At 42.8% G+C, this 26,407-nt stretch overlaps 1 protein-coding gene and 1 long non-coding RNA gene across 6 annotated transcripts in view; one reads left to right on the forward strand and one right to left on the reverse strand.

Moving 5' to 3' along the window:
* BPGM (bisphosphoglycerate mutase) overlaps window positions 1–18,258 on the reverse strand; it is a 37,385-nt gene extending 19,127 nt beyond the window's left edge. The window contains exons 1-2 of the mRNA XM_047763521.1: window positions 18,141–18,258; window positions 6,238–6,899 (exon numbers count right to left, since the gene is read on the reverse strand). Of these exons, the coding sequence (XP_047619477.1) occupies window positions 6,238–6,838 (601 nt within the window). The 5' untranslated portion in view covers window positions 6,839–6,899; window positions 18,141–18,258. The remainder of the gene's footprint in view (window positions 1–6,237; window positions 6,900–18,140) is intronic.
* Window positions 18,259–18,462: 204 nt separating this feature from the next.
* Window positions 18,463–26,407, forward strand: part of LOC125117799 (uncharacterized) — a 129,200-nt gene continuing 121,255 nt past the window's right edge. For all 5 annotated transcript variants that reach the window (XR_007132724.1, XR_007132727.1, XR_007132725.1 and 2 more), the window contains exon 1: window positions 18,463–18,610. This is a non-coding gene — a long non-coding RNA (uncharacterized LOC125117799). The remainder of the gene's footprint in view (window positions 18,611–26,407) is intronic.

The raw sequence follows: 26,407 nt of genomic DNA on the forward strand, positions 1-26,407 counted from the left end.
AACAAAATAATGCCACTGGCAGCAACATGGATGGAACTAGAGACTCTCATACTAAGTGAAGTCAGAAAGAGAAAAACAAATACCATATGATATCACTTATATCTGGAATCTAATATATGGCACAACCTATCTACAGAAAATAAACAAACTCATGGACATACAGAACAGACTTGTGGTTGCCAAGGGGGAGGGAATGGGATGGATTGAGGATTTGGGGTTAGTTGATGCAAACTCTTGCATTTGGAGCAGGTAAGCAATGAGATCCTACTGTCTAGCAGAGGGAACTATATCTAAATCATTTGTGATGGAGCATGATGGAGGATACTATGAGAAAAAGAATATATATATATGTATATATACATATATATACATATATATATGTATGACTGGGTCCCTCTGCTGTACAGTAGAAACTGGCAGAACATTGTAAATCAAGTATAATAGCAAAAATAAAAATCTTATTAAAAAATAAAGCAAAGCACAATAAAGTGAGTTATGCCTGAAAAAATCATAATACCAGTTAGTTCAGAAATAATAATGTCTTAGCAACCCAACAGTCTCCATGTTGAGGTGTAGACCACCTAGAGTAGATGATTAACACTCATCTCAGTAGTAGAAAGATCTTGAGGCACTTGGAGGTTTGGGGGCAGACCCATATCCTAATTAGTTACTTGACTGGGTCATCATTCTTCCTACTCCAAAGTTACAGTCTTTAAATAATACAGTATCTTTATGACAGGACAATATGCTGCCACTGATGCTATCAGTGACCACGCTCCTCCCCAGAAGAAGGTAAAATGCTCTATGTCTGTCAAGCAGTTTAACGACAATATGGGGAAAACTGCCCACTTCCTTGAAAGTTCCTGTTTTTAGGGGAGAATTTTATATAAACATATCTAGAAACCAGGTCTGGGGATCAGATCCGTCTACAAGCACATGCATTTTGACTTTTGTGATCAATGCAAAGAATTTAGCAATTTTTGTACTTATAGGAAATCTGCTAACACCCATTTCAAAGATTCATTTCTTAATACAGATGAAATCTAGTTTCTCCATAATAAAGTGACCATGTAATCTATTACCCAAGTTGGGGCACTTCTGTAAGTGGAAGGGGATGCTATTAATAATTGCACTGGGATAACAGGTATTGACCAGAAAATGCAGGTGGGATGTACAGTCATATAAATTTACAGTAAAAGTAAGCTGGTAATTAAGATGGAAAATTGTATAATTTTTTTAACAGAAACACACACACACAAAACACTAACCTGTAATCTTCCTATAAAATAAAAATCTATTTTCTCCTCAAAGTAAGGGAGTTTCACTTAATTCTGGAGTCTTGAAAAGTCAGCATCCAAATTCAATGGAATGTTTTCTTTTAGGTTGGGAATTTATCAGGTTCCACATGAAGCCTTCAAACATGAGCTCTTCAAAGTTAGATACGCAAGATAAGAGGACTAATGTTGGTATTCCTACTCTAGTGAGCATCCACATTTAAAGTGTAAAAGGGCTGAAATCTTACCAAATTAACAAAAAAGACAGAAGAAATAACATACACTATTTGTTCTGATCTTTAGGAAAGTCACTTATGGTTAATTCTTAGAGCTGTGACATAGAATACTTGGATCTCACTTTTCAACATACACTGTAAGAGAAATTCCATTAGTGGAGACTGGCATTTAAAGGATTCCTAGGAGTTCCCATCGTGGCTCAGTGGAAACAAATCTGACTAGGAACCATGAGGTTGCAGGTTTGATTCCTGGCCTTGCTCAGTGGCTTAAGGATCCAGCGTTGCGGCTTGGGAATCTCCGTATACCGAAAGTGCGGCCCTAAAAAGACAAAAAAATAAAGGATTCCTAAAACAAGAGATGATAACTAATTTATGATGTGATCCTAAAATCTAGTCTAGCACATAAAAGGACTCTCCCATGTGAGACGTGGAAGTTACTATGGGGAATCAGCAACATCAAGGTACTTGACGAATCCAAACAACTGTACCAGCAGGGGGTACTATAGACCAAAAAAGAACAAAGTTGTTCTCCCCAGGGTGGGTGAGCCAAGACTACAAACCATGCCTGTCTTCTATGCCCAATGGCATATTTTGGCTTTTCTGCCAGTTTTTTTCCCCCTGAACATCTGCCATCCTCCCTGGCCACAAACCCTACCATTATTCGAATATCTCCCTCCCAAACACCTCTCTTCTCCTGCAGACACCTGCCGGCCCACCCCTTCCTTTACACATACTTCCTACTCCCTTCTCCTTGTACCATTTACACCACTGTTTTAATCAATTATCCCAACAGAAACATTTTTTATACAGCCTATTTATAGTGATAGGGACAAGAATTATAATTTAAGGTTGCTTCTATTTCATTATTCTCTGAAAAGTAATTTAATTCCATACATTCAACTTTAAAAAAAAAAAAAAAGATTTTCAGAAGAAAAGTTAAATGAAGCCTGAGTTCAAATGCCTGTGAATTTCTCAGCAATCCCGGTAAATTCATTTCTGTCCTGATGGTCAAGGCTGGGTTTTAATTTTTTGCCTTTGTCCTATATTCCACATTCAGGCATGTCTGCTTTGTTATCTGTCACTTCCATGTATCTGTCCTAAACTACTGCCTTCTAGGCCAATGTCAATCCTTTGTCTTTAATCTCATTGATTAAATTATTTTGCAGCTTTAATGAGGTAATTCCCATAGCACACAATTCATCCATTTAAGGTGTATGATGGCTTTTAGCATATTCAGGGTTGTGCAACCATCACCCACAACCCAAGAAGACACCCCGCACCTAACAGCAGTCACTCTTCATTCCACCCCCAACCTCCTCCACCCCAGTCTGAAGAAACAATCTATTTTCTGTTCTCTATAGATCTGCCTATTCTGGAGATTTTTTTGCAAATATAACCCCACAATATGTGATCCTTTGTGACTGGCTTCTTTCATGTAATAATGATTTCAAGGTGCACCCATGTTATACCATGTGTCAATAGTTCATTATTTTTCAATGCTGAATAATATTTAATTATATGGCTATACCGCACGCACGTGTTTTATTTATCCAATCACCCGCTGATGGGCATCTGGGTTGCTTCCACAGTTTGGCTACTATGGACAATAGTGCTCTGATGGTTTGTGTACAAGTTTCTGTGTGGATGTATGCTTCCATTTCTCTTGGGTACTGTTATGAGTTGAACTATACCCCCCAAAAAAGATATGTTGAAGTTCACCTCAATACCTCAGAATGTGACCTGATTTGGAAATGGGTCTTTACAGAGTTAATCCAATTAAAATCAAGTCACTGGGTAGGCTCTAGTCCAATAGTGTTGGCGTCCTTATAAAAGCAAAAATTTGGACAAGAAACAGAGACACACAGAGAGAATATCACGTGAGGATGGAAGGTGATACTGTTGCATCTACAAGCCCAGGAATGTTAAAGATTTCTTGCAAACACCAGAAACTACAAAGGGCAAGAAGGGATTCTCTCCTAGAGCCACTAGAGAGAGCAAGACTCTGCCAGTACTTTGATTTAGCATTTCCAGCTCCCCGAACTGTGAGAAAATTATTATCTGTTGTTTTAAGCTCCCCACCCGCCCTGACCCCCAGGTTTAGGTACTTTGTTAGAACAAAACTAGGAAATGCATACAGGTATGTACCTAGGACTGGAATCGCTGGATCATATGATAACTCCATGTTTCACCATCAAGAAACTACCAGCTTGTTTTCCCAGGCAACTATGCCATTTGATTGTTTTTCAATAAATTATTAACAGTTTCAAAACCTCCCTCAAACATAGAAAGTCAGCTTTTCGACGCATTACCTTGCCCTCCACAGGCAATCCTCCCTCCAGCCTCACCATGGTGACAATCTTCTCCACCACCACTTGTTTTGTTTTGTTTTTTGCTTTTTAGGGCCACTCCTGAGGCACATGGAAGTTCCCAGGCTAGGGGCTGAATCAGAGCTGTAGATGCCAGCCTACACCACAGCCACAGCAGCAATGGATCGGAGCTGTGTCTGTGACCTGCGCCACAGCTCACGGCAACGCCAGATCCTTAACCCACTGAACAAGGCCAGGGATCGAACCAGCGTCCTCATGGATCCTAGTTGGGTTCATTACTGCTGAGCCATGATGGAACTCCTCCACCACCATTGGTTAACCTTCCTATTTCTTTTAAAAAAAGAAGAGTAACAAATGATTCTGCACTAACAGAAGGAGGCATCTAAAATAAGCTATCACTGGGACTTCGGCATCTCAGAGCTCTAAACCTGAAGATAGGGAAGGAGTAAATGGTACTAACCAGCAGGGAACTGTCTTTAAAAGGAGGATTTCCTAGCTGAGCTGGGGAAGAAAAGAGAATCCTGAGGGAGCTGATGGCATCTTCTTTAGGGAAGGGGGCCTGGCTGCAAAGAGACCTAAGACCCATCTGTGGAAAGAAGGACTTGGCATGGTGAGACAGAACACATCTTCTGCCATAAACTCCGAAATCCTGAATTGCAGTGTGTTGTTGTCCTAAGAGGAGCCTCAACTCCTTTTCCAACAATAACGTCCTAGAATCCAGTAATGATGATGCTATATATAGGTAGCGAAGCAAATATCTGACTATTCTGAACAGCAAGAATAAAACCCACTATAGAGTTGAGTAAATAAGATATATATATATATACACACACACACACATATATACACATATACACACACATACAAACAGATCAAGCACCCTATCTGGCCAATAAAGTTTTTGACAGCCAGCTAAGTCTGTAGATTTTAGATTTCTGCACAACTAATAGATGGCAGGTATATGAGAAATGACTTGCCCTTGGCCATGTTATAAAAATTCGGGGGGAGGGGATACATGCTAAAAGGTTCACGTTAAAATCTCATAAAGGTCATTTCATTTTATTCACAATAACCTTTCGCTTATTTCATGTGCAACGTCGACCTTTTCATTTTTCACAGCCTCGTACAGAAAAGTCAGGCAGAATGAAAAGGGAATGCTGGAGAAATGCATGCTAATGCCAGTGGGCTGACTGCTGACGGGGACGAGAGGAAAGTTCCAGACAGGGCAGATCCTTCAAAACACACAACCGTCCAGGATTATTTAGTGATGGGAGAGGGGAGGGAGAAACCCCTGGAAGGTGTCACAGTGCAGCCCATCACCGCTGCCTCAAACTGAGGAGCTGCAGTGCTCAGAAGGGGTCACGTAGTTCATCTTACTCAGGAGGAAGGTAACAACAAAGTACCTTTTAGAACACAGCATCAAGGAGTTAAAATTAAGGCTACCGATTATCTCCAATTAAGGCATCCTTTTATTTTCCTGCCTCCTAACTTTCTCCCGGTCAATGACTAAGCCTGGTCTGGAAAGAGAACACTGAAACAAAGCCATTCGAAGGAAAATCCAGGTCTGAAAACACAGCAACAACTGTTTCAAGTTGGAAGAACTGAACAAAACTGAAGTCTTTACTTATCTTGAAAGACTCAAAAAAAATTTTTTTTTTTAACCTGGCATACCATTTCCACAAAATTTCCTCCCTCCCCAGCCTCGGCTTATGTTGTTGCAACAAAAGCCACATGATCTTTTAAGGTCAGTGGTTCTCAAAGTGGAGGACCCCAAGCAGCAGTATCAACATCACGTGAGAATTTCTTAGAAATGCCAAATGATCAGGCCACACCCCAGGCCCACTGGTTGAGCAACTCCAAGGGCGGGGCGCTACCAGTGGAAGGTGGAGCCCTCCCTCCAGGTGCTTCTGAGGTTTGTTAGAGAATCAGAGCTTCAGTTCCTAACAGGCCCCGGGATTTCTGATTGGTAGAACACAAAGATCCTTAAAAAACTGAAGTAACAAAGGGTAATCAGAAAGGAAAGTCTATCATTATGCAAACTATGCCTTGTTAGCTTAGAAACCATGTCCTTTCTGGATTAAGGTCCAACTATAACAGTAGCAACCTTTAATAAGTAGTAGCTGAGTTCCCATCATGGCTCAGTGGTTAAAGAACCCGACTAGTACCCTGAGGAGGCGAGTTCGACCCCTGGCCTCGCTCGGTTAAGGATTCGGTGTTGCGGGGAGCTGTGGTGTAGGTCGCAGATATGGCTTGGATCCCGGATGCTGTGGCTGTGGTGTAGGCTGGCAGCGGCAGCTCCGATTAGACCCCTAGCCTGGGAACCTCCAGATGCCGCAGGTGCGGCCCTAAAAAAAAAAAAAAAAAAAAAAAAGACAGTAAATAGTAGCATAAAGATGGTACCTTCCAAATGTTTCAGGAGTGCCCGGCTGCTATTTCCATGGGCAGATATCAGGATGGTTTTACCACTTAATACTTCAGGAGCAATCCTTTCATTCCAATAGGGAAGGAGTCTCTCCAGAACATCCTTCAAGCTCTCGGATCGCGGCAGCTGATCCAAAGGCACGTCGCACACTTTGTACCTCCGGTCGTTGTAGATTTCGTGGAAGTAAGGATGGGACTCCTCAATGGGCGGTGGGGTTATATTGTAGCTCCTTCTCCACAGCCTCACCTGCTCCTCACCGTGATTCAAAGCCATTTGCTCCCTGTTGAGACTGATCAAGGCTCCATAGTGACGCTCATTGAGACGCCAGGAGCTTTCCACGGGAACCCACTCCTGCCCCAGCTCTTCCAGGATCAGCCAGGCTGTGTGGATGGACCGATTAAGGACGGACGTGAACACGAGATCAAACTCAAAGTTGAGCGCTTTGAGCTGCTTCCCACAGTTCCGAGCTTCCTCCATTCCTTCACTGTTAAGTTTCTGGTCCACCCAGCTACAAAAACGGTTCTCTTTATTCCAAGCACCCTCTCCATGTCTCAACATAATCAGTTTGTACTTGGACATCCTGACGGCTGAGCTTCCCTAGTGCTTTCCAATGGGCCACGGTTCAGTGACAGCAACACATCTAGAAAGAGAAGAAACGGCAAGTATGTCATACTTTTCATTCCACGGACTCCCTGGGAGTGGAAGCACAACTTTACGACAGCCAGTTTCTAAAATCGCTGAGATGATTCCTTGAACAGTTGTGAAGTCAGACATCCAGCAGCTCATGCACACTGTGGCCCATACAGGCCGAGTCTACAAATAACTAATTCCAGGGAGCCTGGCTGACTTAAATTTTCTGATGCCTGGATAGTATGTTAATTGTGTGATGTAAAACAACAGAACACTTCATTCTAATGGCATGCCGTGTTTCCACCAGATAAAAAAGGCAGTTTCTGCTTATAGAAGAGAAGATACAACAGAATGAGTTGCAGGTGTCCAAAAGGATGACGAGTGGTGGGAAACACCCAGCTCCTACAGCTGACTTGAGATGGGAAGCATCCTAATCACTTTGTTTTCCCCTGGATGGAGAGAGAAATACTGACCAGTCTCACCTTATTACAGACATTATTAAACATGTTAATTCAATGAACTACCACATGTATCTGGTATGTAAATCATTGATTGGTGACAACTGGCTCTTCATACAGATGGCTCAAAATGCCACAGGCTACATGTATAAGAAAATCTAAGGTTCAACATTTAAACAACACCAAAATGATTTAAATTGACATTAACACCTAATATGGTACTCACCTAAGTAACTGCTCACCTGCCTCAAGATAGTTTTTGGCAGAAATAAATCCGGATGCAAAACAAGCTATCCAATTAAGCAGCTGAGAGATGCTGCCTGTAGAAAGAGATTACCAGGAGCAGGTCTGTAGCAGCGAGAAGCAGCACACTGATAAGGAGGCCTCATCTCCTCCACCCAACCCTTCCGCTGTCCTACACATGCCAGCCACCTCTCAGCAGGAGAAGAGTCTAGTAAAGCGGCACAGACAACCCTCAAGTGTTTCTGAACTCCCCGCATTACGCCAAACGTCTGCTGAGCCCACTCTGTCCCAAGGAGAACCTCCGGCCTGGCTGCGTCCGCCTGCCTCGCTCTCCTTCCAGTGGACAGACATCCACCAGGACAAACGTCGCTCTGTTTCTGTGCCAGCGCTGTCCACACTGGGGAGTAGAGATTATGTGAACACCAGGCCTGGTCTTCTGCCATTCTTGGCAGCTTCCATTAATGGGAGGTTTTCTGAACCACTTAAGCTGTGATTCACCCACAGTTATATAACCATCAGTGATAAAGTTAACTGGAATCCAGATCCTGCCGTAATTCCTAGAGATGCTGAAAGGAGTGCTGAGAGGCTTTAAAGCACAGCTTCCTAATTCCAGGGGAAAGCCAACAAAGGGCCAGAAGGGGAGAAGATTGAGGTGGTTGGCAAGTGACTGAATCAGGTTTACGGTTAGGTTTATGACTTTCCTTTCTCATCAGGCAGCAGATCTGATGCTCTATTTAGTGCCTGTGGAGCAGGCAAGCATCAGGTCACCGGAAGAGCCTGGGCTCAGAACTCAGGCGAAGTTACCTAGAAGAACTGAGGCTTTCCGTTTCCGGAGGGAGAGCAATGCCTCCACCCTCAGACCAGGTGGGCATCGCACGGCATAAGAAGAGGATGGGGATGAAAGACAACAGGGCAGCGCTTGTGATTACTGGCACCTGGAATCGGAACAGTAACGAAACTAATGGAGCCCAAGCTTCAGGAACCCTCACTTGAACCAACTCCTTCTAAGGGGCTGGGAGAGACCAAATAATGAATTCGCATGGATGAGAGAGAGAGTGTGTGTTTAATTAGACACTAATGGGTTTTTTGTTTGCTTTTTTTGGGGGGGGGTGCTTTTTAGGGCTGGACTTGAAGGTTATGGAAGTTCCCAGGCTAGGGACTGAATTAGAACTATAGCCATTGGCCTACACCACAGCCACAGCAAACGCAGCATCTGAGCCTTGTCTGCGACCTACACCACAGCTCAAGGCAACACCAGATCCTTAATCTACTGAGCGAGGCCAGGGAACGAAGCCACATCCTCATGGATACTAGTCAGGTTCATTAACCACTGAGCCACAAAGGGAACTCCCCTGCATTTTTTTTTCAAGAGCCCACTCCAATCTACCCAACAGTAGAAGCTTTAGGCCCACCAAAAACTGGATACACTCCCATACAACATTTACTGTTTTGTTTTTTCGTGGCGGTGGAGGAAGGAGATGGAGAAAAGAGAAACTGTCAATTGTTCCTCTAGCTCGGCCCTTACTGGGTCTTGTCAAGCAAGAAGCACCTTGTACTAAATACTAAGGTATTTTCCCTTCAAATGAAGAAAGTGTAATGGATAAATATTGTAGGTAGAGTCACTTCATCATCTTTTGATTATGAATTATATGGAGGGAACAAAACACATGTAGTTAGAACATCACAAACCTTCAGGCATCTACCACTGAGCTTTGCAGTATTTTAATCTGCTGTATTGGCTTACTTTAACAAATAAAACAATCCCTGTTTCTTCCCCTCAATATATAAATACACTTACTGGAGAACAGAAACAGTATTACAGCCACAAAGACTCTACAAATACACAACCTGTCTGTTACCCTAGCATGTCAAGGGTGGATACAGGATGAGGTACCAAACCAGAGCATCTGTCTCAGGTCAACAGGAACTCACTTCCCTCTCTCCTCCTTGCTCTCAACTGACTTTCCCCATTTAATTAACTCCTGAATATTCATAGAGGAGCTGTTTCGGCTTATAGCTTGCAATCTTTACGATTTTAAGATTTTAATCATCGAGGGAGCTGGTATGCCAAGTGTTTACCAACAAACACAACACTATAGTCGGTTTCATTTAAAGTTTAAGGCAGGGGCCGCAGATCTGTTAGCAGCAGTGCCGCTGGGCTGCAGGGGTAGTGGGAACAGCGCCGAACTGCAGGGAATATGCGTGCTTCTCTGATGGACGTGACTTGTGTACCATAGACGATGCTTTTGTGTGATCTGGACTCACAGAGCTTTTCTGGAGAACAAAGAGAAGCTGGTGCTGCCGAAACTGAAGACTAGAGAGAATGCAAGACTCAGGGTCAGTCTGCAGAGAACCAGGGGATTCTGTTGTGTTTTTAGAGTAAATACATGTCTTTTTTTTTTTTTTTTTAAATGTGATCATTTCAGCTCCTGAAGTTCACATTTAAAAAAAAAAAAAAATGAAAGGAGTAGCTACTACTTAGCTCCAGACCACTTCTCTGCAAAACTGAGACTGGGGTTCTCAGATCTTCCAATTCTCAAAAAAACTTGAATTTTTTTGTGATACCTGATATCAACACTGAAACTAATTTGAATATTTTTTAAAAAATGTGAGCTGAACAAGACATGTCTCAGGGCAGAGAGGCTGCTGGTGTACGATCTGTGACTTAAAGGGAAAGCTCCTGCAGGCCACAGGTGAAAAGGGGGCCACCACAACCACCACTGCCCCCTGCCCTGGGCCTGCCACCTCCGAGGGAGGTGGTCAGACCCTGAGCCTCCCCAGCCTTCCTCTGTCAAAGGACAGCCCCTCTAATCCCCGTATGTGCCCAGCTTCCTGCCCCTGACCCTCCTAACACCAAACCTTTGCCAGTGCCCTGCAGAGCCCCAGTTCTGTAATCAAACTCCTACTCAACTTTGGACTCTTCTGGAATGTTTCCTCCAGCTCCCGACTTTAACCGGTTGAAAATGAATGACAAAACTATTCCTAAGTGTCTGCTTCTCTTTCCAGTGGGGGTGTCATTGCCTCATATCCTGGGGTAGCGGCAGGGGCAGCTGACAAGCAGGGTCCTGCTCCCTCTCAACAGTACTTCCTGACGAAATGCCTCCCCCCCCTCCCCCCTTCCCGCACCCCCACCACCATCTTTGGGGCAGGTGGGGGGAGCTTTGATTCTGAGAGCCCTGCAATATTCAGCTGTAGCTCCCTTGCCCTCCTTATTAGCTACACACTTCCTGAAAACTGAGTACCCTATTTAAAATCCTCAAATTACTCCCTGTTGATCTTAGGACAAAGTTTAAAGTCCTTGATGTGACCCGCAAGGCTTTGGTTTTCTTTCATTTCCATGTTCTTTCTGGCTTCAGGACCTCTGCACATGCTGCATCCTATGCAGAACCCTCGACCACCAGCCCCCCCCCTCCACTGCCACTTCAGCCCCACTCTGCTTTGGGGAACCATCCTTTAGATCAGCTGTGTCCAATCAAAGTGAAACGCAAGCCACACATGTAATTTTACATTTTCTAAAAGCCACATTAAGAAAAAAAAAATAGGTGACATTTTAATACATTTTATTTAACCCTATAGGTTCAAAAGATTATCATTCCAACATGATCTATACAAAAATTCTCAATGAGGTATTTTACTTTCTTTTTTTCTTCCTAAGTCTTTCAACCTTGATGTGTATTTTATACTGAAAGCGCATGTCAATTTGGACTAGCCACACTTCAAGGGTTCAAGAGCCACCTGTGACCAGCAGCTACTGGACTGAATGGTACAGGTTTAGACCTCAGCTTAAATGTTAGTTCCTCTAGGCTAGTGCTTCTCAAACTTTAATATGCATCAGACTCACCAAGAGAACTGGTTAAGACAGACTGCTGGCCCCATTTCCAAGGCCTGAGTATCTGTATTTCTAACAAGCTCCCAGGTGATGCGATGCTGCTGGTTTGAGGACAATGCTTTGAGAACCTCTGCAGACTTCTCTGCCCTTCCTTCCCACCCACTGGGAAGCAGTCAGGTACCTCCCACAGCACCCTGCTTTATGTACTGGGTAACATTGTCATGGGTCACCCCAACTTGTGAAGAGGCACCACACTAAGAATTTAAAACTATTCTTTTTAAAAATCAAGCTTTTGTGTGTATGTTGTAAAGCTCACCATGCTGGAACTGACTCTTAAGAGTCCTCATTTATCCCTCGGCAGCAAGGGTTAAATCCCTGGCATTTGAATTCACCACACATTTCAGTCACTGGTTTAGGAGTTCCTGTTGTGGCTCAGTGGTTAACGAACCCAACTAGTAACCAGGAGGTTTCAGGTTCGATCCCTGGCCTCACTCAGTGGGTTAAGAATCCAGCGTTGCCGTGAGCTGTGGTGCAGGTCGCAGACGCGGCTCAGATTCGGAGTTGCGGTGGCTGTGGCGTAGGCGGGTGGCTGTAGCTCTGACTCGACCCCCTAGCCTGGGAGCCTCCATATTCCATGAGTGCAGCCCTAAAAAGACAAAAATACATAAATAAGTAGTCACTGGTTTAGTTCATACCCCAAAAGGGTCACACGGGTCACTGAATTACCATACCCCAGGGGTCCTTCTTTTTTAAATTATGGTGTGGCTCAAAAGAAAAATTTACTAAACAAACCTATCTTGTACATGACCCTGCACCTCCTCTTGCCCTCTTTCTTTGCTGTTTTCCCTTCCTTCTGGCCATCACGGTTTTAGTCCTCTGACAGTTGACACCTTGCCCACTCTACTGAAATGGTCTTGCAAAAGATGGCTGATTAGTCGTTTCTGACGGAGGGGAGATCATTCTCACTCAGGACTCACACTGCTTTGACCCCCTCTGGTCAAGCTACGTCCATCAAGGGAAAAGAATTCTCCTAAGATTTCAGTGCTGCATTTCTCCCAGCTCTTCTATTGTTACTGGTGTTGAGTTTCTATTTTCCACCCACCAGCAATGGTACCATGATGACGAAAACTACGTATGACACCATGGCAACTCCCATTCGCAGAGGGCTCACCATGTGCGTGGGACTATCTGAATCCTCAACCACAATTCTATGGAGAAGTTACTCTGAGTACTCCTGTTTTACAGACACAAAAACCTAGGAGGAGAGGTTAACTTGCCCAAGATGACAAAGATCGGAACTGGCAGAGCTAGAGTTCAAGCTCAGGCAGGCTGGACCCCCAAAGCCTATACATATGCCTTGAACCATTCCGCTCCACTGCCGCATGAGGACCCAAGGCTCTGTCCTCAGTCCTTGGAAACCCAACTTTTCTCACTACTTTAATTACATTAAAATGGATGATTTATGCATTGACAGCCCCACATACTCATCAGGCTGCCCAGTCTGGTTAATTAACTCATTCTTCAAACACGTGTGGCAGACCCCATGTGAACATGGCATAGTGCTGAGCCCATGAGGAACACAGAACCCAACATGAATGACGACTCCAAGGGGCTAATGGGGGAGAGGTGACATGCGTGCATCACTAAAGCAGAAAGTAATCCGCACCACGAGAAGGCTCTCCATTTATAAGGGAGATGGAAAAGGAGAATTTGTTTTGATAATGCTTTACGGACACCGCTCTATGAAAGCCGGATCTGAAAAGATGTTTAAGACTTAGATTTATAGAAAACAGTAATTCCAGCCTAAGGGAACAGTGAGGAGAGGCCAAGGAAAGGGTGTTTATGGAGAATGGTGAGCCATTCAAACTGGTCTGCCTAGAACAACTTTTTAGGCCTGTTTTCCCAGCATAATTATTATAGGGCCCCTTTCACACATGAAGCTTCTATTGGGAAAATTATATGATCACCCTAAACTAAACACAGGGTATAACAAGGAAGTAGGAGGAGAAGAGTCTAGAAAGATAAGACTGAAGAGTGGCCCCAAAAGGGCCTTGGGCCAAAGACTATAGGTTCTTCTGTAAGTGTTGGGACATCATTAAAGACTTAATAATGTGTATTTTAGGAAGATGAGGCAGCACTTAGAAGTAAGAGATGGGAAAACCAGGGGCTTAAATACATGTGAGGCTTTTGTAACCATTCTGGTCACACCTAACGAAGACTTGGACCAGGATAATGGCCGTTGAAATGGGATGAAGGAAATGAATCTGAAACACGCTCCAGCTTAGCTTTTTCTATAAAAGGCCAGATAGGGAGTTCCCGTCGTGGCGCAGTGTAGGCCGGCGGCTACAGCTCCGATTCGACCCCTAGCCTGGGAACCTCCATATGCCGCGAGAGCGGCCCAAGAAATACCAACAACAACAACAACAAAAAGACAAAAAAAAAAAGCCAGATAGTAAGATTTTTAGGCCGTGGGGCTTTATGGCCTCTGTTACAATTACTCCATTCTGCCATTGTAGCTGAAAGCAGCCATAAACGACATATAGATGAATGAATAAAGCTGTGTTCTGATAAAACTTTACAGATGGGGAAATAAGTTAGAATTTCACATAATTTTCATGCACATGAAATACTGCTATTCCTCGATGTGTTTCAACCATTAAAAAATGTAAAAACCATTCATAGCTTGTGGGCTGAACAGAAACAGGTAATGGGCCAGAAGGCCTTAGTCTGCCAATCTCCGGCCTAGCTGGGATGTCTAAAATCTACTCACACCTACTAATCCCTTCAGCATTTTGAACCTTTAAGCATCCTGCCATGGGATAATCCCAACATTATTAAATCACCTGATTTTATCCTTGGCTAGAACTGCAAGTACCTTGAATAATGGAATCCCAGTCATAATTTTTTTTATCCCTCACAAAAGACAATACTTAGTACATTTAAATCAGTCTGAGTTATTTTGCTTAATTGAATTATTTAACAATGGGTTCAAGACAGAACAGTAGGGAAAAATTAATCATTTCGTTAACCAACTTCAAAAATATATTCTTCATGTCGACATGTTTTATTTTTATTAAACATCTTTATAAACTGCCACAGTACTTCATACTTCAGGTGAATGTATACTTGCTAAGGAATAGATGCTATGCAACCACCTTGGCAAAAAAGAAGCAAACAGGTGAGTCAAAGAAAAAAAAATTTGCAGGTGACTTGTATTTTCAAAGACCTTTTGAAGTACGTACACACACACACACACACACACACACACACATTTTTCCCATCTAAACTGGCAACAGGGCAAAAAATATTCTTTCCATAAATGCCACCATAAAATTGAATTATTTTGAAGATCAGCATCTTTTTGGCAAGGTAGGGATGGATGGATGGAGAGAGCAGGTAGGTAGTATGAGGCTGGTGCATATGCAGGCCATTGCATTTACTGAGGTAACTTCTACAGTATTTTCAGACTCTCTAGGTAATTTCAACAAATGCAGCTAACAATCTTGCCACGGCCTCCTACTCCTGGTCCTCATTAAACCATGTAATTTCACATCCCTCTCTCTCGCCCACCATAAACTGAGGCCCATTGTCTCCTAAACCAATGTTCCCGGAATACGGCTTTCTCCTTTCCTCAGGTGCTTGAAAAGTAATAATGTCTCATACTCTAATACTCTGGCACAGCAACAGGTGGGGAAAATTATTGGATAAAGATCAGCCTAAAAACTTAGTTTGTTTTCCATCTCCAAAACTTGAGTAAGAAATGTGATCGTGATAATAATGTTGAAGTAATATAAAATAAAGGATACAGGGCAGAGGTGCTTTCATCCAAAGTTCACCCTTAAATATTAAATACTCAAATGCTACTCTAGACCACTTGGATATTTTCCTTGGTTCTCACTGCATAGTTTTGAACAACCCTCAACCCCCACTGCACTAGGAGTCTAACTTTCTAGAAGGTGGGCTGGCTAGATTTGAGAATAGAAGTGAGAGATTTAATCAGCTTTCTGATAAATTAAAAAGGAACAGTTCTTCAGGGAAATGAAATCTGGAGCTCAGTTCCTCCGTCTTAAAATATGCCTTTCCCCAAATCCATCTCAATAGGGAAAGTTCAAACATGACTGTATCTAAAAGCACGTGCTGTTCCATCATCTATCACTTAAAGTTTTAGGGTAACTTTTCCATCTATATTTGCATTATAAGAACACTTCTTTACCAGGTGCAAATGTCTCTACTTACAGGTGTTTTCCAGACACTATTACCCTGCCATTCGCCAAATTTACAGCTACTAATAGCCCTTACTGACCACTTGTTCCAAATGTAAATCAGAGCAGGTAGACCCTTAGTCACAGGAAAGAAACATACATGTGTAATGAGACATGTATGTGCCTGGGGCATGTGGCTCTTTCCAGCCTGCATGGCATCACTGATGGCCATGACTCCTTCCTATCTGCTTACTTATTCCCCTAGTAGCTTTTGGCAACACAAACTACTCCCACTGAATCCCAAAAGTGTGACATCAGGAAACCTGGATATTAACAGCTCTGCTACTTATTGACAGTGTCATCTTCTCACTATTACATCAAGTTATTTAAATCATCTGCAGGACCTCAGAGTCCTTATCCATAAAGATGAGGATGATGAAATTATGGTTCTCAAGGGGTTACAGGGAAGACTAAATGAGACGATGGTGAAGCGTTCTACCAAAGACTGAGAGGTATTCTGTGTTGAATGGAGCAGACTGACTAACACATGAAGACTAACACAGACTTGGGGCCCTTGAGAGTGCTCCTGCTTTGCTGTTGGTACAAGCAGAAGCAAAAGCTGGGAGTAAAATACAACGAGGGTGAGGGTAAGAAGAAAACGTTAAATTAAGTAATGGAAGGATGAATGCAATCAAATGTTGGGGGTTTCAGGGCAGAGGTGTGGATGGTAAGATACAATCCTAGAAGCATACCAGATACTAAGTGATATCCTATAATCCAAATGCTTTAGTGAAATGGCTAAGGTTTACCTTCTATAAACTATGCTTTTTTTCCATATTTGTGGCCAATTTTCAGTTAAAGAGACATTAAGGGACATTTTTAGTCCTATTTCCATATAAATATCCCTTCACACTGGATTTCATCCCAAGGATGTTCAAGTGAACTACCAGTTCAAATGCTGGTGTGTTCTCTGTTCTCTAGGCACCAGACACGCCAAAATGAAGGCATGGCTGAATTTAGATGTCATTACTTAAAATGAAATGTGCCACTTAATCTCAACCAACTGTAGAAGGCAAAAGAGGAAGAGAGACTGAAAGATCTACCCAAACACCAGCATTAGTTGCCTCCGAGTGATGGAATAAAGGAGAACATTTATTGCCACATTATACTTCAGTACAATGGTCGTTCTGGATAATGGTGAAATTTACAATGATCCGCATGGTTTGGTTTAAATATGGACACAAAAGAACATATCGTAGCTGGGAACTTTTATTTGCTAACAGATTGGTTAGGAATTTACGGCTATAAGATTTTGCTGATGTACTTGTGGTGGAAAATGTCTAAGGATCTTGAGCTTAAAACAGACTTTGAACACAGGCACAGACCTCGGAAATAATCTAATGCAACATCTACTTTTTAAAGATGCAAAAGTTAAGAGCCAGAGAATTGAAAGAATTTGTTTAAGATCACACAAATAGCTCCAAGACTAAAACCCAGGTGTCTTGACCACCAACTGGAGCCTCCTCCATGACACCATTTGTTTGAAAGTCTACCACAATTGAATAGCATCTATGGGGTGTGAGAGGCTACAAAAATACAAGATGGATCAAACCTAGTCCCCTGGCCTCGGGGGACACAGTTTTACAATAAAAAACAAACTGACATGTGTTCTGCTTTCATTATAGAAACCTTAGTAGCTGCTGGTGAAAGATAGCACTTGATATGATATTTTTCCCCCAAAAGTGTGCACTGGGTCAGTTAACATTCTGGTACCACTGACAAGCTAGAAACCTTCCATAATTTGGAAGGGAGGTGGGAAGAGAGTGAGAGTTATAATAAGTTAGCTAATAACCAATTATCCTTCAAAATTTAACTGTGAACTTTACTTCCATTATGCACTTCTGCTGTCCTTCTCCAGTAAGAGGGCCCCTATCCTTCTGAAAGGAGAAGAAATACACACTTTTTCATTTGTGGTGCTTCCAAGAACCTGTGATCGAGCTCCAGATTTGAACCCTCCATGAAACCATTGCAGATACTCAAGTTTCTCCTTTCATGACATTCAAGTTTTTTCTATCTACTGGGACTTTTAGGGCCAGCTCCACCATCGCCCTAAATTTAGTGGCATGGCCCTGAAAACACACCGAGCTCCCTTCCAGGAGCCTTACTATAGACGGGGCTCTGCCACCCGGTGCCTCCGACGGCCAGGGGGACTGAGTTCATCACTCCCTTCAACTCCTATTTATTCTTGCCGTCAGGATACCACTACCAAGGCGGAATCCTCTTTTCGGCTATCAGATCTACGACCCCCTCAGAGAGGCTTCTTCTGAGAAGGAGACAGCTGAGAAGGACCTGGGGGATGAGTGAGGGTCGGAGCCTGAGGGGTGGACGCGCGAGTGCCAGACTCCCACCAAAGACAACCCGCGGGGGAAAGGAACTGGCCCGCGCGCCAAAATAAACCACCACATCACTGAGAAATGGAAACGTTCGCAATGGCAATATTCCAAAACAAAACCACTCACCTGCAAAAAAGCCACCGGTAGCAACCGCTCCTCAGAACCTACTCGCAGCCAGTGCCTCCAAGGACTCATCTCTGCTACCGGCATCGACTCTCTTTTCTAGCTCAGGAGCCAGAAGGGGCAGGTCTTAGGGCTCTGATTATTGGAAGATCAAGCTGTCACTCATTCATGGACCCGCCCTACTCCCCAGGAACAGGTCGAGGTCTTTTCCGTTTCCCAAATCCCCGGAGTAGAAAGTGAGGCTCTGATTGGCTTTCTGAGAAGATGAGCACATTTTCGGGCCAGTGAAGAGCTAGCTTTGACGCTATTAGGCGGGCTTGTGCCTGGGGAAGTAAAAATGCCGGGAGCGTTGCCTTGGCAATATGAAAACCTCAGGAGCTCTCGCGCAGTTGAGGTGCTGGGAAGCGTTTCGCGTCTTAAAGGAAATATCTGCCAACTTAGAGACGTGCCGGTGGAATCTTGGAAGTTATGAGGTGATGCCTTCCTTTATTCATGGGAAACTGCAACCTGGGGATGAAGGTGGGCACTCCTCACAGAAAAGCTCTTGCTCTCCTGGCGGCTTTAAGCCTTAAACGGCGGTTAAAGGCAAAGCCTTTAAAGTGCCCGACTTATGGGCTGTAACTCGCCCTCTCTCTCTCTCGGTAAACATACTAAGGGATTCCCTTAGGCAATTCCCTGACACTGTTTTGGTTGGGGGAGGAAAAGGGATACATGGAATACACTAAAAGCTTATAGGACCGATGGGAGGATGGAGTGAGTGAAACGAGTATTATATATTTGGAGGCCACAATTTACTGAACAAGAGAAACCTGTGAAAATACCCGAAGCTTGGCACGGGGCCCTGTATGTTTCTAGGCAGTCTTGAACTACCACAAAAGGCTTTGAAGCATACGTGTAAGAACTTTTGGTTGGGCGAGAAAGATAATAAGGATTGATATGTTTGCCTGACCACAAACATATTAAGAAGAGAGATTCCCTGTCTTGATTTCTAGAAGCTGTCGTATGTAGTGTTTAGTGTCTTCTTTTGAGTTTTTCCTATTTCATCCTAAGTCCACAGGTATGTGACCACCAGGCAGGTTCTCAGAATAATTAAACATATATATGAAAAGATAACTTCCACTTTTTAAACTCTGTGACACACTATGTACTGAATTCACTAAGACCTAAGCGTTTGTAGTTAGTTCTATATATCATTTATTCTTCTCAGAGCATAGCAGTTCCTCTTATGATCTCAAAGAACAGACTCTTACTTCTGGGAGAACACAAATTCAAGGGCTGATAGATGCCAGCAAGTGCTAAGTACCATCTAATGTTAGCTGAATTCAGTTTGTACATGATTAACTAGAGTTCAAGTCAGAGGAACTGGAGGAGGTGCGGCTTCCAAATCCTATACTCTTACCCGCTTCCTCTTCCTTTTCTCAATACCAGGTGATGACAAAGTGAGGGGAAAGCCCTTCTATTACAGTTACAACTTCAAAACTCCCTACTAGTAGCCACCATCCGTCCTCTGGAGGATGAAGACAGCCATTCCCAAGTGTCAGTCTTAAGCATTATTTAGGGATACTTGCTGTGGACTTAAGGCTTAATTGGATTTTGTTTTGTTGTTCTTAAGGATACCCATGGAATGTTAGCTTGTCACATGGAACTTTAGCAGCATATCAGACATCACCTGCCTCTTAGAATCTCATTGTACTGGTGAGGAATTTGAAGTTTAAGAGATTTATTCAGAATTACTAAGCTGGTTGAGGGTCAGCCTGGATAAGGATCCAAAGTTGCTAATTCATAATTCTGGGAAAATGCTTCCTCTTCTGCTGCCTCCTCTTCCCATCCAACACACACACACACACACACACACACACACACACAAAAGCAATATTTTAAAAAAAAAAAATCAACTAATTTGAAAATTTAGTTCCAGTAGGACCAGCCATGAAAATTTACTTCTGATATAGCAAACAGTGTAGATATGAAAATAAACTTAGTGAGTCCCAGCTCACTACTTCAGATAACTTTTGGTATGGTCCCACTTTCATCCAAAGAAGAAATGAAAATGCAGAAAGTTATTATAGCCATGTTATGTTTCTTTCTGTTATGTGAGTCTATCAAAAAATCAATATTAGCACATATAGTACCTTAAAGATTAGTAGCAGATTGTCTTATTCAGGACCTGAACAATATACAATTTTATGATGGAATACACCTGAGCCAAAATAATTTCATAGTTATTTACACAGAGCCCCTAGCCTTTGCAGGTAGGGTTGAGCTGGTCCACCAAGCATTAAAACATCCTCCATGGACCTAGGCTATTCTGCCTTGGCTCCCTCCTTCCCTCCAGCAAACTCCAAAAGTAGTTAGTCCTGAATCCCATGTACGGGACTGTCTCCTTGTCTTAACATGATCTGGTTGTTTGCTGCCAGTATCGAGTATCTATCCAGTAGAGTGGATACCCTACCTTCTTCAGGGTCAGATCTGCTCCCCATAATCTAGTGTAAGGGGTGTGTGTTTGGCTCCCACCATTGACCTATTAAGCACATGGCTACTCTGTTGAAATCTAAAATTGGAAATGCACTTAGGGATCAGCCATTGTAGAACCCCAGAAGGGACTTTAAAGCCATCTGTCCCTTCATTCCTCAAGTTAAAACATAGCGTGCTTATCTCACAGAGTAATGCAAAGAGTAACAGAGGTCATTTTGATACAGTTTTGCAATCCCTGAAGCACCTTACATCTGCCGCTTCTTTGCACTGGGAACCTTAGGTACGTTGTCTGACTTCAGCCTGTACCTCTCTCTGTGAAGTAAGGATAGTACCTAAGTGGCCGATGTGAAATCGCGATAATGCGGGATGTACCTGGCACGTGGAAAGTGTTTGGTAAATGGTAGTCATTCTTAACAACCACAGTAATGATACACGTAAAGTGTTTTAACTACTTACACATACTCTTGTTTGAAGATCTCAAGAAAGTCTGGACCAGTGGCCCCCCCCCCCCCCCATTTCCTGCTCTCTATTTAGTGGAGACCTGGCCTCCAGCAGGAGCTATAGGATAGGAACTTCCTTCATTACCTTGCTGCCACCCAGCAAGGTAATTGTTGGGATGTGAATGCTGAAAAGGGTACAGACCCACTGTAGGGCCAGAGCCTCTGGGGTTGGGAACACAGGAACCAGGGGTGAAATTTCAGTACTACACGTCTCAGCATGGAGCACCCGGGACAGGAAAAGAGCCAAGGTGATGTTAGGGAGTTCTAGGGGAGGAGAAAACTCTGTGAAGCAAGGGAAAAGAGGAGTCTTGGCAGAAAGTCCAAGAGGCACTTTCTCTCCTACAGATTCCTTATCCCACTGCTCAGAGCAAAAACACATTTCTTTCTTTCTTTATTTATTTTTATTTTTTTATTTTTTGTCTTTTTACCATTTCTTGGGCCGCTCCCAAGGCATATGGAGGTTCCCAGGCTAGGGGTCGAATTGGAGCTATAGCCACCGGCCTACGCCAGAGCCACAGCAACGTGGGATCCGAGCCGCGTCTGTGACCTACACCACAGCTCACGGCAACGCCGGATCGTTAACCCACTGAGCAAGGGCGGGGATCGAACCCGCAACCTTCTGGTTCCTAGTCGGATTCGTTAACCACTGCGCCATGACAGGAACTCCAAAACACATTTCTTTAGATGCTTGCTTTTCTGTGGTAGTGAACAAAGCAGTCATAATTTCTCCCTGTGGAATTGTTTTTCAAATGCTGTATCATATTTATATATTATACTTTATATTAAAAATATTAGGAGTTGCCATTGTGGCTCAGTGGGTTAAGGACCCAGCGTAGTCTCTGTGAGGATGCAGGTTCCATCCCTGGCCTTGCTCAGTGGGTTAAGGATCCGGCATTGCCAGAAGCTGTGCTGGCATTGCTGTGGCTGTGGTGTAGACCAGAGCTCCAGTTCTGATTTGACCCCTAGCATGGGAACTTCCAAATACCTCAGGTGAGGCCCTAAAAAATAAAAATTAAAAAAAAATATGTTTATTGTATAAGGCTTAGAACATTAAAAATTTAAATATGCATATTCCTACCACTTAGAATTTATTTTTAACAAATTTTATTTCCTCCTATTCTTTCCTATAAATCAGTTATTAAAAAGATAGGAATCTGTAGTTTAGATACTGTTTCATGGCAATATTAGTATATTATGAACATCTGCCCATATCATTGAATATTCTTCTTCAGTTATGATTCCATCACACAACTGTGCCTTTGCGTATTATGTCTCGCAGTTCACCCAGTCTCCTTTTCTTGGGCATGGAGATTGTTTCAGTTTCTTTAAAAGATTCAGGGATTTCAGTGGGTTGCTTCTTTCCTTAAATGACAGGGAGCTCTGGGAATGTCTGTTGAACCAAAGGCACTGGCTGCAGGCCTCAGCCCTTCTCCACAGAGAGGCTGATAAAGTCTCTAGGCATTCTTTTCTCTGTGTCCTGGCATCGCAGAGCTAAGAAAGCTGAAGCCAGAGAGACGTGAAAGCTCCTGGAGGGTCACCCATTCACCTCTGCTCCCTCAGTGTCCTGTTCTTGAAGCTCAAGAAAAGGTGTTGAGGCGAGAGAAATTGGAGGAGGGATTAGAAATCAGGGCTCCACTAATAAAACCTCACAAAACTCCCGGAACACGTGTCTCCATTTTGCAGATGAGGAAAGCAGGCCTCAGAATCTGTCCAAACCTGCACAACTAATTAGAGAATCCGAGTTTGACTCCTAGGTTTGGTTCTGAAATTTGTACTCACCTTAGCATGCTTCTCACTCCTAAAAACCAATAGATATAACTTTATTTTTTTTCTTTTCTGTGGGAAATTTGTTGTCAGTCTGCTAAGATTTATTCGTTGTTTGCGTCCCCCTCCCAAAAAAAAGAAAAAGAAAAAAAATCCCTTTCCTGACTATCCAAGAATTTCTTTTGCCTCGGGGTTTTCTGAGTTGGCTCCCTCCTTGCTGGAAGAATAGATCCTCATTCTTTGCTGAGGAATCAGATTTCGCTCCCCCTACACACACAACATATTTGCTCATTTTCTTAAGAGGAAGTGACCTCACTGGCTATGTTGGAAGATCAAATTCATAAAAGAATTTCTTATAAACCCTACATCAATTAAACAATATTACATGTAGTTTCTTAGCTTTTGCTATTTATAAAATATGACTCTGGAGAAAGCAATAAGCCTATTTTTCTGGTTTGGCTTGTAAACTGGTTCTGAAGGAAATTCTGAAAGAGGCTTTCCAGGAGTGTTTAGAGCCATGAAACATCATTAAAATGGATGTATAACCTCCCAAGAAGGCAGTAACACTTATTTGCAAGTGTAGTTTCTGGAGTGTTTTGTGAAAGCCTCTACACATAATCTAATCGAAAGCAATTTCAACCCCAAAAGACACCTTTTCTCCATCCTCCCTGCCCCGCCCCCTGTACACACTGTACCCGCACCCTGGCCCAAGCTGCCATTACATTTGCCTGAATTTTCTCAGTAGCCTCCTAACCAGTCTTCCTGGAGAAAATCCACCTTTGCGTTCTTTTGGCTGGGCAGGGTGGTATTGGTACAGTATCTTTGTGATTGTGGTTCAGCGAATCCCCTCCTTCCCCCAGCCTGAAATACTGCAGTGCTTTCCCCACTCCTAGGACTGGCCTTCTTGCTTCTTCCCTCTGGCCTTCAGACCTTTGCACAAGCGTTTTCCCTACCTAGAATGCTCTTCCTGTCCACGTAGTTGAAGTGCAGAACAAGAATTCAATTTTCCTAATTCCTAAGCTAAAGAGCTAATGTAAGTGTGTTTCTGGGGAGAAGCAGTTATCTAGCAGGGGGAAAACATGATTTGGAGGTTCAAAGGAAATTGAGTAGTTCAGTGGATAGGCGTGTGGACTTTGGGGCCAGTCTGCCTGGGTTCTACTGGCTCTACTCCATTCTAACCACATGATCTTGGCATTTCTTTTTTTAACCCCTTTGCCTTATTCTGTTGTATGATGGGCCATAGTAAGGCTATCTGCCTCCTAAAGTTATGTTATTTAACATGGAAAGAGCTCAATAAATTTTAACTTTAAAAAGTCTCAACAGTAGATTAAGGGCCAGTATAATATCTTTCGTAGAGCGTAAAATCAACCTTGTTAACTTTCTGTTCCTTTCTTCTGGACAAAAACAGATACAGCAAGCAACTGGGAGGCCCTCTGAGGGCAGTGAAAGGCTGGTCCTAGCAGATAAGGCTTCAGGGGCAGCACTCTGTAGGGAAAGACATATGATTACTTAGTCAAAACATCTGCCAGGCCACAGATGGTAGTGAGCTGAGATAACATGAAGCCTAAGGGGTTTAAAAAATACACGAGGGAAAAAAGTAAAAGAAATCTAAAATAGTATTTTTTAAAAATCACAACAGCAGACAATAGACTTATGAAATCATTTTCAGCTTCCTTCACCTTTTGAGGTCTGGGAATTTTTTGCCATAATGTTCTCTGGTAGCTTTGAGAACTCTCATTTCTAGCTACTTCTATGTATTATTTTGTACCTAGAAGAAAGAAGCTACTTTACCTGTAGATCTGTGACTCCACCATGAATGAGACAGAGCTGTTTAAATTCCACATTTAAATGTTCACAGAATCCTTATTAAGTAAATTGAGAAGATAGTTTGACTGCTTTTGCTTGTTCGTGAGTTTTTAAGTAAAGAGTAATGAGAATGTAGAATTTGTTACCGGTTTGGTAACCATCAGTAAGTACCAGCCCCTGAGTGTGGTCTCTTTATGCCAATTGAGTCTCCTTAATTAGCCTCTGCCGTCATCTCTCTGTGAAGTCCGATGAGAGGAACAGGTAAGTCACCTGTCGGTGGCTGCAGTATGTAAAAATTAGCAAGAAAGGTTATTCTCATTCGTGATGCTCTGCAGACTATCACTAGACTTAAAAGATGAATGATAGCAAAGGCTCCAACCCTTGATGATACTTGGTGAGATGACTTGCTGAAACTCAGGCCGTTGTGATCCTTGATCATTCAGTGACAGCTGAAGCAGAGAACTACAATGCCAAATGACCTGCATTTCTTCACCTCTGACACTTGAAGCAAGGATACAAAGGCCAGGCATCTATAGCTTGCTACAACTTCCTACTGTTGAAAATTTTTGTTAGGACCAATAGGAAAGAACCTGTGTTCTCATATCCAAACCCAACTATATTAGGCAATATATTAGTAACAGACCTACTTTTAACAAAATATTATGAAAATGTTTCTTTTTTACACAAAAATGGTATATTTAGCAAATATATATAGTACAATACATATATATGTATATGCATTCTCTCTATATATTCCGCTTTGCCTAAACACACATATTTCTATATGCTTTGTTGCTTCTCTGCCTTCTCTAAAAATGGGGGAGAAGAAAGAACAAAAAAAAAGGAAGAATGAGAAAACAAGTAAAACCTTCAGAAATGCACAAGATCTGGTCTCTACCAGCAAATCAAACCAAAAAGGAACCAGTTATTCATTGAATGTCTCCTGATGTTTAAGAAATTGCATTAAGAATTTCTTAAACTTCCTAAATTTGAAGTTTTGAAGGAAGAGGATTAACAGTATTTTTAGTGCCTACCATAAACTATGCCAGGAGATATATAAAGATAGATGAAGTTCAGTCCTTGTCTTCAAGGAGTATGCCCCAGTAAGGGAGAGGCCAGCTCATCAATTATTACCTGCAGTCCAGCAAATGCAAGTATGAGTGCAGTTACTGAGGATTCAGAGGATGTTTTGGTGGATGTGGGAGAGGAGTGTGTGCCGGGGAGGGGCTGGGGGTGAGAAGAGTTGGCAAGGATATGAGAAGTTTAGATGCATAATGGAAGAGGTAGAGTCTGAGCAGTGTTAAAAAAAACAACTAGAATTCTAGTCAGAATCCCAAACTGGATTGTGGTGATAGTTGCATAATTGTACTAAATTCACTGAAACTCTTTTGGATTATATGCTAAAGATGGGTAAATTTTATGGTATGTAAATTACACCTCAAAAAAGTGTTGTTGTTTTTAAAGAACATTAGCTTTAGAAATAGACACATGTGGATGCATGTGGCTCAGCAATTTACTAGCTGCGTGGTCTTGGTCAAGTGGTCTTGGTCAAGTTAGTTAACTTTATGTGAAACAAGAATTCTGAAATCTAGCTCAGGGCTGTTGGGAAGACTAAATGGGATGGTGTATATGAGGTGCCTGCTACATTATTGTGCTCCATGTGAAATAGTTGCCTCCTCTCCCTGGGATGCTTAGCGAGTGTTTGTCTGTGCTGTCCACATGACA

Source organism: Phacochoerus africanus, chromosome 16 (assembly GCF_016906955.1).
Source record: "Phacochoerus africanus isolate WHEZ1 chromosome 16, ROS_Pafr_v1, whole genome shotgun sequence".
NCBI lineage: Eukaryota > Metazoa > Chordata > Mammalia > Artiodactyla > Suidae > Phacochoerus > Phacochoerus africanus.